The sequence below is a fragment of the Pongo pygmaeus genome, chromosome 1 (assembly GCF_028885625.2).
Source record: "Pongo pygmaeus isolate AG05252 chromosome 1, NHGRI_mPonPyg2-v2.0_pri, whole genome shotgun sequence".
NCBI lineage: Eukaryota > Metazoa > Chordata > Mammalia > Primates > Hominidae > Pongo > Pongo pygmaeus.
Window position 1 is genome coordinate 43,865,973 of NC_072373.2, and position 14,961 is coordinate 43,880,933.

The 14,961-nt window shown below is 53.9% G+C and overlaps 1 protein-coding gene across 2 annotated transcripts in view; it reads right to left on the reverse strand.

Moving 5' to 3' along the window:
• The window catches only part of MFSD4A (major facilitator superfamily domain containing 4A), a 33,133-nt gene that overhangs the window by 12,462 nt on the left and 5,710 nt on the right, over positions 1–14,961 (reverse strand). The window contains exons 1-6 of one of the 2 annotated variants that reach the window (XM_054491768.2): positions 11,523–11,558; positions 9,780–9,978; positions 8,823–9,083; positions 5,620–5,788; positions 4,747–4,862; positions 3,539–3,712 (exon numbers count right to left, since the gene is read on the reverse strand). In XM_054491768.2, coding sequence (XP_054347743.1) covers positions 3,539–3,712; positions 4,747–4,862; positions 5,620–5,788; positions 8,823–9,083; positions 9,780–9,875 — 816 coding nt within the window. In that variant the 5' untranslated portion in view covers positions 9,876–9,978; positions 11,523–11,558. Of the gene's footprint in view, positions 1–3,538; positions 3,713–4,746; positions 4,863–5,619; positions 5,789–8,822; positions 9,084–9,779; positions 9,979–11,522; positions 11,559–14,961 lie in introns of those variants that run through there. The other variant, XM_054491761.2, reaches the window with a different exon arrangement.

Genomic DNA, 14,961 nt, shown 5'->3' on the forward strand with positions numbered 1-14,961 from the left:
GCTAGAGATGGTGGCTCCTGTCTAATTCTACCACTTTGGTAGGCTGAGGCAGGAAGGATCGCTTGGGCCCAGGAGTTCGAGACCAGCCTGGGCAACATAGTGAGACCCTGTCTCTCTAAAAAAAAAACAATAATAAATTCTAAAAATGCAATGCAAGCTATGTTAGATGGAAATGTGAAACATCACGGGACACCTGCATAAGTGCCATTTACTTCATAGCATGAATAAATGTATCTGTGAGATGCAAAAAAATAAAAAGAAAAAAAGAAAATGCATTGCAGACCTGCTTAAAACCTACTGGCTTCCTGCCCACTTAGAATAAAATTCAAAGCCCAGCTTACAAAACCCTGAGGATGTAGCCCCTGTTTACTTCCCCATCCTCATCTCTTTCTGCTCCCCACCCCCCACCCTGCCTACTGTGCTCCCCGCAAGTTAGCCTCCTACCCCCTAACCCAGGCCTTTGAACATGGGCCTTTGAACTTCAGCCAGGCCTGCTCACCTCCTGTCTTCAGGGGCTGGCACCCTCTTGATATTCAGTGTTCAACTTAGGAGCCTGGGACACATGCCGGGGTTTGGAAGCCGCCACTCCTGCTCCTCTTCTTCCACCTGGCTACCCCATGTACAAACCACATGCATTTCCAGCCATGCCTCAAAGACTGTCACCCTGAAAATCCCTAGATTTGGGGAAGTTTGAAAGACACCCAAGTCTTATTTTAGCCTTGGTGATAGAAGACTAACCAGGGCGAACTATCAGCTCCACCAACTCTCTTCCCACACAGTGTGGCCCCTGCCTCAGCCAGTGACTCAGTCTGGTACTGAGCCTGCACCCCACTGCCTATACCCCCTCACCCTCCATCTGTGCTGGGGCACACTGCCCTCCTCTGGCCAGCCGTAAGCTACCTGAAAGCAAGAACCTTGTCTTCCAGAACTTGGCAGCCTGCAGTTTGCAGCAGGGCTTTGCACACAGCACAAACATACTAAGTCAGGAAGTAGCTGTTGAGCTCCAGGAGAATGCTGAGAACAGGATGACCATTAATTTAACCTAGAGAGGAATACTCGGAAGTAGTCACAGTGAATATGACACAGGCACTTCGCATCTACACAGGAGAGGCTTGCTCAGGGCCACTCAGCTGCAGTTCCCAAACAGGGTGCCCACAAAAGCACCTGGAAAGCTTCCAAAACAACCCAGAGGCCCAGGCTCCTCTCCATACCTCCTAAATTAGAATCTCTGGGGTAGGGGTCCATGATCCTATTTCTCTCTCTTTTTTTTTTGAGATGAAGTCTTGCTCTGTCACTCAGGCTGGAGGGCAGTGGTGCCATCTCAGCTCACTGCAACCTCCATCTGCTAGGTTCAAGTGATCCTCCTCCCTCACCCTCCTGAGTAGCTGGGATTACAGGCAGGCGCCACCACGCCTGGCTAATTTTTGTATTTTTAGTAGAGATGGGGTGTCACCATGTTGGTCAGGCTGGTCTCGAACTCCTGACCTAGTGATCCACCTGCCTCGGCCTCCCAAAGTTCTGGGATTACAAAGTTCAGGTGTGAGCCACCGCGCCTGGCCTTTTCATGATCCTATTTTCAAAAAGCAGCTCCAGTGAATCTAATGTATTTGGGAGTCACTTGTTCCAGGACAGTGTTTTCCTAAGCTTGCTGGATGATCTAATTCCCCTGGGGCATTTGTTTAATATATAGATTGCTATGCCTCCTCCTGGACATTCGGATTCACTCAGACTGGGTTGGGCCCAGGAACCTGATTTTCCTTTTTAAGACCCAGCACTCCAGCTGAGTGTCTATGGGCAATGCCTAACACATGTGGATGCTTCAGACCTTTATTTTCCCAAACCCAGATTTCCACCCACTCTCCTCTGTCTTAGCAATTGGCCTTGTGTCTGCCCTAGACAGGAAAGCCAGGGCTGGCCACCATGTCTGTGCCCTTCCTCTTCTGGAACCTTTCCCCTTTGACATCGTTTCGCCCCAGCTCCGTGGACAGGGGCCTTCCTCCTTACTGAGCTTAGAGCTTCCTCCACTCCCGCTCTCCATCCCACCTCCCCTCTGTCAGGGCCTTCCTCACTCGGTTACTCTCTCACAATGGTATTTTCACAGACTCCTCCTCCTAATAGGTGTCCTCCCTTTATCCTGTACTATAAACAGGCCCATACCACCCTGCAGAACACAACTCCCTTCAACTCAAAAATATTTACAAAGAGAAATGCAAATTCCTCTACTGCTCATCTCCCTCTCACCCTCAACCTCTTGAGTTTGGGTTTATCACCTACCTCCCATCTGCATTGAACTGAAATTTCTTTCTTGAGGGTCAACTGGCACAAGGTCAAATACAAAGGCCTTTCTTGGGGATCATGATCTTTGTCTCTGAAACTGCAACATTCTGTCCAAAGCCCCTCTCTGCTAGAAATTCAACCAAGGAAATGCTTTCTTACCTGGGCTTAGTACCCTCACTGGGCTACTTGGAAAGGTAGTGAGTTGCAGTTACTAGAGGTGTTTAAGCAGACAGTGAACCCCTTGGAAGGGATGTTATAGGGGTGGCTTAAGCCTGATGGGAGGTTGGACTAGATGATTTGGCAGGAGTCTGTAATGTGGACCCCTGTGTCATGGATGGTGACATGGATGGACACCAAGGCAAGAGTCTTAACCCACTGCTCAGGCCCAGACCTCCTGCCTCCTAGGCAGATCAGTTCCTTGAAGGTCATCCTCCATGTCCTACCTACTTAGGAATCACCTAGGGCTAGGCAGAGTGGCTTACTCCTGTAATCTCAGCACTTTGGGAGGCTGAGGCGGGTGGATCACTTGAGGGGTCAGGAGTTCGGAGTTCAAGACTAGCCTGGCCAACGTGGTGAAACCCCATCACCATTAAAAATACAAAAATTAGCCAGGCATGGTGGTAGGCACCTGTAATCCCAGTTACTTGGGAGGCTGAGGCAGGAGAATCACTTGAACCTGGGAGACAGAGGTTGCAGTGAGCTGAGATTACACCACTGTGCTCCATCCTGGGTGACAGAGGGAGACCCTATCTCAAAAAAAAAAAAAAAAAAAAAGAATCATCTAGGAGAGCTACAAAATGCAAATCCCCAGGCCCCAGCCCAGAGGCGGTGATTCCGAAGGTTGCGGTATCCCTGACCTCCACAGCTTTCCACTGACTGGAGGGCTCTGAGCAGCTGGGCACCAAGGTAAACACAGGAGGACCAGGGCCAGCACTGGCTTTCCTCACGCTCGTGGCCGGTTGTTGGCTGGGATGGGCTCCACACACTGCAGCCAGCACCTCCTACAGACCTTTCATGTTTTAAGGGTATAAGATCAGCGGCCCAGAGAGGGGAAGAGACTTTTCATGGTCACACAGGTAGGCTCCACCTCCCAGGCTCCCACCCCTTCGTCGTCATCCTCTCTCTCCTCTCTTCCCTCTACTCTTGAGTTCCCATCCTGCTGGCAGAGTGCAGGCCTGGGCAAACGTCCTAGGGTAGGGCCAGGAGGAGAAGGCTTCTCCTGGATCTCTCAGAAGAGAGAGGAGGCTATTCAGCTGCTTACCACGTTGATGAAAACCATGGTGGCCGGCTTCATTCTTGAGGAGATGGGAATGGAGAGGAGCCGGCCCAGTGTGATAAAGCCCCAGAAGAGGCTGGGGAGGTAGCCGGCCACCTTGTGTCCCACAGACAGGGGCTTCTCCACGGCATAGCTGTACACGAAGGCGGAATAGGCACCCTGTGGAGAGAGCGGGTGCCGCTGAGCACACCTGCAGCCCAGCCAGACAATGACCCTCACAAAGGGAGCCCAGGCTGGGCAGGTGTGGGGAGGGCAGAGGGAGGACTGCCTGTTTCTGCTCCCAGAGGCTCAGCCAGGGCTGGGCTTGGGGTCAAGGCCACACAACACACTTGGCTCAAGCTGAGGACAGAACCTGGGGTACCTTAGCTTACAGACTGCACCGTGGAGATGTAGGGGTTCCAGAGAGGTGGCTCTGGATCTCCATGGGAGTACCTGCAGGGCCTGGGCAGACAGGCACTGCTCCCCACTTCAACCAGAGTAGAACACGACTTAAAAAAAAAAAAGGTGTTTGCAAGCATCTCGTTTTACAGATGAGAAAGCAGACAGAAGTGACTTGCCCAAGGTCACACCAAGTGCTGGAAGTCAACCAGTAGTGTCACGAGTACTTTCCACCAGGTCATCTAAGTTTTTAGGGCTTTTTCTCTGTAGAGGTCATCATATGGCAATCAGTTGATCAGCCATTCACGACTGCCCTAATATAATCCTAAGAAGTTTCTGGAAAAAGGTGCTAACCAATGTAACAGAGGTCACTAGTGGCATGAACAGCTGGGCCTAAATTCCACCTGAAGCTTGTTTGCAACACTGGCTCGAGACACCCAGGTTTGTAATGTATTCCAGGAAGCAAAGTGCCCTGTTTATATAGCATGACCTCTAATTGCGGAATAGGGCACCACCCCTTTAAAAAATGCAAGTAGCCTGTCCTTGACAACAAACCAGTTAGGCCCCTACCTATAGCACTAACAAAAATAAAACAAAAATAAAAAACAACTGGCCAAGACAGAATCCCATAGTACCAATGTGCTGTGACTGATTCTGGAGACAGTCACTCTAGGACTTTAAATTTTTGAATCAACTGTACTCCAGGAGAGGTCTCCAGGAAACCTTCATGCTCCTCTCTTTCTCTTGCCTTTCCCAGACTGGAGTCTCGGGGTGAAGGGTCCCCCAGTAGGGGGCACCCTCTGAGGCAGGCTCACCGTCAACCCATCCGTCATGAACAGGACCAGGGCGGCCGTGATGTGGATGGCAAAGAAGGAATAAGGGGCTCCTCTGAGGTTCTTCCTTTGGCAGCAGCTAAACAGGTCCTCATGCCCTGCAGGAGGCACAGGAAGAACAGGGGTGAATCTCAGCTTCTGCTCCCTCCCTCTGCATGTCCCAGGGCCGTGGCTGGCAGTCAGAAGAGCCCTGCAGGATGGGGCCCACTTACTGCCTCTACTTTCACTACCTTTCTGTTAGGAATAACCCCTGTCCATCTCCCAGTCTTGGTGGAACCAAGGCTCAGAGAGGTCAGGTGACTTGCCCAAGGTAACAAAAGGCAAAGCTGAGCAGAATGGAGGGTGAAGTCAGAAGTCTGCCTTCCTCATTCTCTTGGCCAGGTTGCACCATCAGGGCCAAGGTTTTTGTTTCTTTTTTTTTTTTTTTTTTAAAAAAAAAAAAAGATTATCACCTGTGGCCGGGCATGGTGGCTCATGCCTATAATCCAAGCACTTTGGGAGGCCGAGGCAGATGGATCACCTGAGATCAGGAGTTTGAGACCAGCCCGGCCAACGTGGAGAAACCCCTTCTCTACTTTAAAAATACAAAAATTAGCCAGGTGTGGTGGCGTGCGACTGTAATCCCCGCAACTTGGGAGGCTCAGGCAGGAGAATCGCTTGAAGCCGGGAGGCAGAGGTTGCAGTGAGCCGAGATCGCACCACTGCATTCCAGCCTGGGCGACGAGAGTGAAACTCTGTCTCAAAAAAAAAAAAAAAAAAATCACCTGTGATCTAGGTTCACTCTCTCTGGGAGAGGGGTTACCAAGGAAGCCTCAACATGAGGCTGTGAGGATGCAGATTCATTAGAGCCCCTACCTGGGTGTGACTGAAACTTTGGGGGCAGTGAGGAGGCATCTTCCTTTTCAGGAGGCTGTGTCTCCAAGGCAAGCTCATCAGCAGACAGAAGCAGGGGCCTCCTCTGGGGACAGCAGGTCAGCAACCGCTCCTTGGACAGCAACATCAGCACAGCCATGGGCACTGGAAGCTGGGGAGCAGGCAGAGGGTCAGGAGAGCCCTGTCCTGAAGCTCCCCCTTCCCACGCCTGGCCTCTGCACACACTGCATGTGCATAGTCCTGGGAGAAGACAGCTCTTTTCTAAGGGTGCCCAGCTAAGAGCTGAGCCATCCCAACCTAAGAAGCCGGGTGCCTCGACCAAGGTAGCAGTGGGGAGGCCTGCTGTAATTGCTGCCTGATCACCATACTCGCTTCCCTGAAAAGACAGATATTTGTCACATGCAAAGCTTAGACTCAAACTCTCTGCTGGCCCAGAAGAGGTGCTGGGGGTAAGCTTGCTGGAGTGTCACACCTCACACTCCTTCATGCTGGTGGGTCGCGTGATGCTTTACAAAGCAGCTTTGCTTTTGGGCATCACATCTCTACAAAATATGCTGGGGGATGTTATCACTTAGTCATAACCTGTTAGAACTGGAAGAGATCTGAGGGGTAAACTAGAGACCGAGAGACTGCCCTGGTCACACAGTGGACTCGGGGCAAAGCCAGAATGGAGCCTGGCATCCTGATTCTTCCAGCGCTATCTCCACCTAAGGAGCTGCCTTGGTGATGTTGATCCTAGCAGGGCACAGAGGCTCTCCTCAGGGGCTTGAAAACAAAAACGTGATCTCCTTTTGATTGAAAAATGCATGTTTACGAGCAGCCCGTACACATAAGCCCAATGTTCAGTTTGCTACTATTTATGCTAAATCGGAACCCCTTCAGAGCAGTGGGAAATGGCTCCTGCTTCTGACGTTGCTTGGGGAAGCCTCCACCACCTCCCTCAGGGGCCCCTGCTTGTGTCTCACCACCCTGGTTGACAGGAAGTACTGCATCAAGTCTAACTATTGTCCTTCCTGCTGCAACTTCAGCCCAGTTCCTTTCACTTAGGAAAGACAGGAAGCCCAGGGAGCTGCAGATGTCTCCCAGAGGCTGGTGAGAGTGCCCAGCTATTGGGCTCTTCCCGGCCTGCGGGAGAGGCACAGGGTAGAGATGGAAGGCCGGCAGACTGCCAGCCCCTCCCTGGTGGTGTTCTGGGGGAGCCCTTCCCTGTGCCTGGAGGCAGGCTGGCTCTCACCAGTATTTCCTCAAGTCACCTAACAGGAGTGAAAGACAAAAACCACCCCTGTGTTGGCACCTCCCTATGGTGACCTTGGGAGCCTTTCTGCACACTCAAAAAGAAGTCAAGGTCAGACATGGCCCCTGGCAGTCAGGCCTGAGTGGGGGGAGAACAGCCCCTGCTGAGCCCTAATGGGGGAGACGCAGCCCTCCCTCCAGTGTGAGGGGGGAAACAGGAAACCCACCCACAAAGGCCTGTAGTGGCAGAGTGCCTGAGTGAAAGCCAAGGGGAAACAGCTGTACAAGAGGCGTGATCGCTCAGGTGGGGCTTTCCAGGGAGGTGGGTGCTGGGAAGGGCTTCACAGAGGATTGGCTGGCATTGCTGGCAGGAACACGCCCAATTTTATAAGAATTCCATTCAGGGAAGGCAGCCCCACCTTAAAAGTCAGAGAAGGGCAGGTGGGGTGTGCACGTGTGTGTGCGTGTGCACCCACATCAGTACATGCACAGCCCCATCTTCCTCTGTGCTGGACTGTTTATTTTCAGACACAAACCAATAGAAAAAGTCCGGAAATCCTGCAGCAAACAAAGTCTCTCCAGTCTGCACTTCATGGGGCAAGAGAGAACAAACCTTGGGCTTAAGCCGGACCTTCCGGCTTCCTGGTCTGGGAGTCTCAGCCTAGAGGTTCTACTGACACTGCTCCTTCCCTTCGCAGGTCCCTCCTGGAAGGAACAGGCCCAAAGCCGCATTCTTTCCAAAACAATGGATGGGCATGGGCCGAAAAGGGAAGGAGCAGACGGAGAGGGTGCATTTATGAGAGCCCGCAGAGGAGATTCGGGCCAGGGAAAGGAAATCTACAAAGGAAAGGAAGGAAAAGGACCGGTAATGAGGGGGCAGCAGGTAGATGGTCTATGCTGAGGGTCAGGGCTTCCAGCCGGGCTCAGCCTCCTATCAGTCCCTTGTCAGGGCTTTGAGCTGGTGATGGCATGACTCCCCCACCCCTGCCCTGCTGCTCGCTGGAATGGTGGTCTCAAAGGCTCCTTTCAGTGCTATGTGTGTGGCATATTCTGAGGCTCAGCAGCAGCTGGGCAGCTGCTCTAGTGCCTGAGTCCAGCCCACCTGCCCCAGGAGAGCTGATAAGTCCACCCACTGCAAAGAGAGGCTCTAAGCCACCATGACAAGCAGCATGGTGCCTCCATCCCACAGCCAAGACAGTGGCCACTAGAATGCTCCCCACCCCCAGCCCAGGAGCCAGGGATGCGCTGGTGTTCCTGACAGTCCTCCCCAAGCCAGGCGGATGGGGGTAGGGGGTCTCCCCACCTGACGCTCTGGCTCCAGTCTGGGCTCACGTGGGAGATCCCAACTTGGGTTTGCAGAGCACCAGAGGAGGTTTCCAGCCAGAGGCCAGAGTCAGTGCTGACTTGGCAGGGGTGTACAAAGCGGGCCTCAGTATCTGACACAGTCATGGGGTGAAGTGATCTCTTGCTGTTCCCACCATAGGCTGCCTTCGCAGGCAGGGCCCTTCAGAGGTCATCTTGTCTGTCTCCCAGCCTCCACAGGAGCCCCTGACTGCAGGGCACAGGAGAATCCCACCATCGATGAAGGGACCCAGAGAAAAACCTGCCACTTCCTGCCAGGGTCTGTCCAGGGCCCACTTCATCTGGCCTTGGAGGAAAAAACTAGTTTCCCACAGAACCTCAGATAATTCTAAAGTTGACCCTGATTTTCACTGCACTCAGCTCATTGTTTTACCTTCCTTGAGAACTGCAATCACAGGTCGCTGAAGGATGGTGGAGTAGTGTGGGGGATCCCGGGGAGGGTTTGTCCTCCCATCCTCCTGCCTCTGGGATGCACACCTCAGCCCCAGCACATTTCTCAGCATCTGAAGAATCTGCACTGGGTGTGGGGTGGACTGGCATGTGTGGACTGTCCACTAGCTCCCTACCTGGCCCGCCCCAGGGACACTCACATTGATGAGGGCCATGATCCAGAAGGCATAGGACACTCGGGTCCCTGACCCGTCCTTTGGAGTCAGCCCCGGGAGCGTCTGGTTGGACCAAGGCTTGGCATCTACATGGTGCTGGCCCAGCACCCTGGAGACGTGGAACAGGTGGCCTCGGGAGGTGGTGTTGGCTGTGCTATTGGCAGGCAAGCAGTTGGCCTCAGACAGGAAAGGGTCAGCAATAAGGGGGCTCAGCAGAGCACCAAAGCCCACGAAGAAATGGAGCACCTGGGGACAGAGGAGAGGTGGCGGGTGGGGGTGTGGCTCAGTCTTCAGCCTGGGGAAGCGGTGGCCTGGCTTCCAGCCCAGAGTACCCACACTGAGCCCCCTCCACCAACCCCACCCTCTGCCCCATCTGGGGGCTGCTTCCCAGCCCCGGAATGGGGACCACGGAGGGTAGGAAGCAGGAGAGGTAAGGGGAGGTGAGGAGTGACACTCCTTTCTCAACCACCCTGCCAGCCTGGGATGACTCAGGTGACAGTGCCCAATTCCCTCCCCATCTCTGTTAATCCCCAGCTGGGACTGATCCCCATGTTAGCATCCACTAGCTAACACCCTAAAGGGAAGGGGGCACAAATGGGGAAGGGCTGGCTGAATCCTGGGCACAAAAAGGGAAGGGCTGACTGAATCCCGGGGGGAGAAAGAAGAAGAAAGGAGAGAGAGGGAAGGAGGGGAAGGAGAGGGGAGGCAAGCCCTGAGTCATACCCCCTTTCCAGTTCGCAAAGAGCTTTCTTTCCCTGGGACACCCTGCAGTGAGGGCAGGGGTCACTGCTCTGCTTTAGAGATGGGAAAACCGAGTCCAGAACTTACTAACCCAGCTGGTAAGTGGCCCCCTGGGGGAGGAGGCTGGGAGAGACTGAGGGGGCCTAGGGAGCTCCCATGCCCTCCCCAGCTCCCAGCCCTGTGCCTGCTGGCCGGGCTTACCTGGAGGAAGACGGCCGAGTCCTTCTGGTACATCCTCACCAGCTGCATGTTGGCCACGGTGTCGATGCAGCCCATGGCCAAGCCCGCCAGCGCCATGACTAAGGCCAGCACCTTCACGTCGCGGCAGAAGGGGATGACGGCAAACACCAGGGAGATGGCCAGAGAGGAGGTGAACAGGGCCCATAGTGACTGGGCCAGGCTGCAGGAGGGAAGGGTGATGTCAGGGGAGGGGGCTGGAAGCATCCCCTCCCCCTTCTCCTCCATTCACTGGGTGGTCTGGGCAGCCAAGACATTTTTCCCCCTCTGGTAGAAAAGGAAGAGAGCTGAGGAAGGAGCTGCTCACTTATTAGCTGTGGGCAAGTTGTCAAAGTCTGCTCAGATAACAATCTACCTCACAAGGTGGCTGCAGGGCACTTCACAAAGCCTAGCCACTAGTATTCTACTTACAAACAATTGTGTGTTATTTCCTTAAACCCTAAATTGTTTACTTAAAAGCAATTAAATGCAAAAATATTTCCTACCCTTTTCAGGGAACCTGTTTTGAGCATCTCAAGAGCCATGTATCATAGACATGCAACCGCAGGTGGGACCCAGTTGGAACCTGAGCCCAGAAGTCCCAGAGCTGGGCATTTCCTCCTGCCCAGGAATTGGTGCTGGCTGCCCTGTTCCCTCCCCACACAGGAATGGTGAGGCAGCCATTGCTTCACAGGCACCCGGCCTGAGCCGCCCACACCAGCGCCCACAGCCCAGGTATTGAGGTGATTTGGTGACCCCTGTAGCAGGCAGAGGTCGCAGGCTGTGTGCCTGGCAAATGTGCAGAAGTGGGGAAAGGAGGCACTGTGGCCATACACACTGAAAGGTGACCATGTTGATCTTCCCCTTCTTCAGATAATAGAAAAGCCCACAGCAGGCGGGGGGAGGGCCTGCTACCCTACCAGTGAATGAATGAATGAATGGGTGGAGTGTCTAAGGCTCTGTCAAGGTCTTTTTTCAGACACTCTGCCCAATAACCAGAATCTCAGAGAAAGGATAAAGACTTGTATTTTCTGAGACCAGTCTGAAAGTCTAATGTCAGAGAGGAGAGACTGGGCAGCAGGAAGGTTCTGGAGGTTGTAGAGGAACTTTCTCAGATTATGAAAAGGGAGAGAGCCCCCCACCCCATCAGCCTCCAGTGTGGCTGCTGGACCTGGAAAGGTGGGAGCTGAGAGAGGGGAGGGGGAAAGGCCTCTCTGAGTTTCACACTGAAAAAAAAGGGGAGGGCCCCAGCGATCCCTCAGGCTGTCTTCCCAGATCTTCTGCCCCTGACCCCCTTGGCTCTTGGCCTTGGCCCTCAGCCATCTCGTCTTGCCCCATCTTTGATTAAATCCTCTATCAGAACGGCTCTGCTGATACAGCAGTTCGTTATTTTCTCCTTTCTTGTTTCCAGGCTGATCTGCTGGGGAGATTACCGATCATGACAGTCATGACCCCAGCGTGTTCCCAGATCAGAACTCATGGGGGAGGGGAGGGGGACCAACCTCAAGGCCAGCTGTTAGAAGGAGATGGAGGGAGAGTGCGTCATGGGGAGGCAATGCTAACACACACCATGGGCTGATGAAACAGCAGGCTGCTCATCATAGTTCTCTCTCTTTCCCCGGACAAGACAGACTAGGCAGCCTCCTGGGTGGCCTGACTTCAGGGATAGCCAGAGGTCCTCCCACTGACACAGGTACCAGGACATGACATTTCCACCACCTCACTCACCACTTTGCGGTAAGCAGGGATGCCCCAAGGCAAGTGCAAAAACTCTCTTGAAGAACTAGCTCATTATCATTATTGCCTTTCAATCCTGCAGGAAAGTGAAGTCATCCATCCATCCTGCAGCAGAGTCCTGAGGGGAACGGGACCTGGGATCAGTAAACTGACAAGGGCAGGGGCTGCGCAGAGGTATGGGAAAGGAAACCAGGATAATAGCGAGTGCTACTATGGTCTGCTGACAACTGCTAATGTTTGTCATTTGGTGCATATGACAAGGCTATGAGGCAGGCTTTGTCATTGTGCCCATTTGACCCGTGAGTAAACTCGGGCTGAGAAAAGCTAAGATAGCAGCAGACAGAGCCTGAACTCTAACCAAGGTCTTCTGGTTTGATAGTCCCTATGCTATGCTGCTTTTCCAGGGAGGAGTGTATGTGCGTGCACATGTGAGTGCATGTGTATGGATATGTGACCGAGTTACTCTCTAATGGCTCCACTCAGAACCTCCTGCAAACGCAGGAGGGGAGAGGAAGGAGCCACGGACCCAACCAGGCTGGAGAGGGGAGTGCCAGCCGAGAATAGGAGGCCAGATTCTGCAGAGCGTTGAATGGCAGGGCTAGGAAGCACTGGAGAGCAGCTGCAGTCTCTAGAACATGCGCCTCTAACACCCCTCTGCGGGGGTTAGCAGAGATCCACATGCTTGCGAGCATCACTGCTGGCTCCACCACCTTCCCCAGGCATCTGCCTCTGCCTGTTCATTGTGGAAGCCATGCCTTGGCCCCATGTTCGGCTCTGCAGAGACACTCAACCCAGGTTCCTGGATGTGGCTAGTGACCTGCACAGTGCTTGGGGAATGCTTGTCTTGCCAGCCCACATGGGATGGCCTGGTAGAAGGGACTGGGCACTGCTGGGAGGCCGATGTGGGGGTTTTGCTAGTTTATCTGATAAGGGTGACAGAGATAGAGGCAGAGAAAGAATCATGTAGGGACGGGTTGCCAGGAAGGTGCCCGGTGTACAGTGGGGATCGGGAAAAGGAGAAGGGGTCAGTAAGGGCTGGAAGGGGTCAGGAAGCCCTGTCCAGGTCTCATCTCTGTCCTGTTCACTGCTCTCTGTCTCCTCTCACTTGTCATTCTTGAGAAGGACACTAGGTGCCCATTGGGGGTATGGTTTGTCCCAGGCTCAGCCACAGGTAGGAGGGAGGGATAAAGAGAGAAAAGACGGAAAAGGGAGGCTGGAGAGAACCACGCCTGGGAAATCCCCTCCCTGCATCTCCCTGGGCTGTGATTTTAGTATGATAGGCCTGGAGGTTAGGGCGATGGAGACCTGTTCCCAATAAATGGGGACATCTGTATCACAGGAAATCTTGTCTGTAGATCCCAGGCTGCCCACCCTCCCCAGTTGCTTCCACAGGGCTGTGCCTGGACATTCCAAACATCAGCCTGAACAAATTTCTTTAGAATGATATGCTGTTGCCAAGGAAAAGGAAGTCCCAGACACATCCCAGAGCCAGACTGAAATACATTTATTGCCTGTTTTAAATGGCTTGGTCAATAGCCCCTTCTAGGAATGTGCATCATTAAAAATTATGGAATAACCATGTCAAAACAGTTTTGGCATCCAGGATGGAGTGCGATCTGGAATCAGAATACTAGGTTCTAAGCCCACCTCAGCCACTTCCCAGTGATGTGGCTTGGGCAAGCCACTTATGCTTAGCCCCTCTGAGCCTCAGTTTCCTCCGCTGTAAAATGGGGATAACAAGCTCTGCATGAGGTTGAGGCTGCCACAAGGAGTCCATGTGATGTGACATTTCATCCTCCTTTGCTCACTCTCTGGGATTTTCCCCTGGCCACCTGCCACCCGTTCCAGGTGCTCACTGCCTCCCTGCTGGCCCTGGCTTCCCCAAAGAGCAATGTTGGGCCCAGAGAACTGCACTGAGCTGACAGGGTACAGAGACCAGCGCCAGCTCCCAGATTCTACCCTCCCAGGCCTGCCCCTATTCCTGCTGCAATGCCCTTTGGGGTGACCCTCGAAGGCTGGCCCAGGAACTGTTGGAGGGAGGTACCCCTGCTCCTACTCCTTGTCCCCCGCCCCACTCACTCCCCACCCTGGGCAGCGTCCCAACTAAGGTGGCAGCAATGACATGAGTCCTGTCCCTCATTTTACAGATCAGGAAACTGAGGCCCAGATAGGGGAAAAGAGAGGAGTAGAACTGAGCCAGGATCCAAAGTCTTGGCTCCCAACCCAGGCAAAGCCAGCAGAGTGGCAGAGTGGCATTGGTCTTCCCTCCCCTGGTCCTGGGCTCACAGGTTAATTCAGGCCAATTAGAGAAAGAGCCTCACTTTCCCCAAGGCCCAGAGAGACCCAAGAAATAGCCTGGACAGTCTGGAAAACCTACTTCAGGAAGTCTCAGAAATGACCAAGTTACTTATTAATGGCTCCACACAGAAGGTCTAAGTGAGAGAGGGAAGAGGAGGGAGCTAGAGTTCTCCCCCAGGTGAGCTGTGGCTCTGCTGGAGCTGCCTGCCCAGCCCCTCTTGCTGGGTGACCTTGACCTGCTGCCGCCCCCTTCAGCCCCATGCTCTGCCTTACTCACAGGGCACACATGATCACTTTGACCTTGCTCTGCCTTGGGCACCTGTTCTTGCCTTCCTGGTTCTGTGAAAAGAGGAGGGAATAGCTGGCTCCAAAACAGGGGAAGGGCCCGAGCAGTAAGATGCCAGGCAGCCCATTCCTGCCTGCCACCCCAGGGGTGGGGAAGAATGCTGCTGAGGCCCAGCCCCCATGCCCCCCTGGGTAGGGCCTGATGGCATTGCCATTCTCTTCACATGTTTGTCCCAGGTGATCCCTCTGCCCAGCAGGGATGCTTAGGACATCTTCCTCCCACCTCTCCCCTCCCAGCCTGGAAGATCTCCTTCCTCGAAGGACCAGGGGAGAGGGGCAGAGAGCAGAACTGTGGAAGAGTCACAGATGGAAGTGTCCCTAGCCCCTAACCACCCCAAAAGGGGCAGCAGCCCAGAAGGAGATGGTTTGGGGACCTGGGACAAGAAACCAGGAGACAAGGGACCCCCTGGGAGCTAGGACAGGCTGGTGACTCTATCTCAGGCCAGGCTGATGGGGAAGGGGCAGCTGAGACTGAGGGCAAGGCCAGGGGTAAAAAGGCCCCCCTCTAACTTGGTCACCCCAGCCTTCACACTGACACCTCAATTGTTAAGGGCCCCATGTTAAAGCTGGAGAGATCCAAAGGGAGGGGCAGACAAACTGGTCTTTGGGGAGATTCCAAGCCACGGCAGGACCACCCCGTTAGACTCTGAGGTTGGGAGCTGCAACTTGTGCATGATGGCATCCCCTGGGGGCCCACCGTGGTGCTGGGCACACAGGGTGTGCTCGTTAGATGTTGGTTGAGCTTGAACTTGCAGTCTGTTCACTTGGAACACCTCTCCCTCAATTC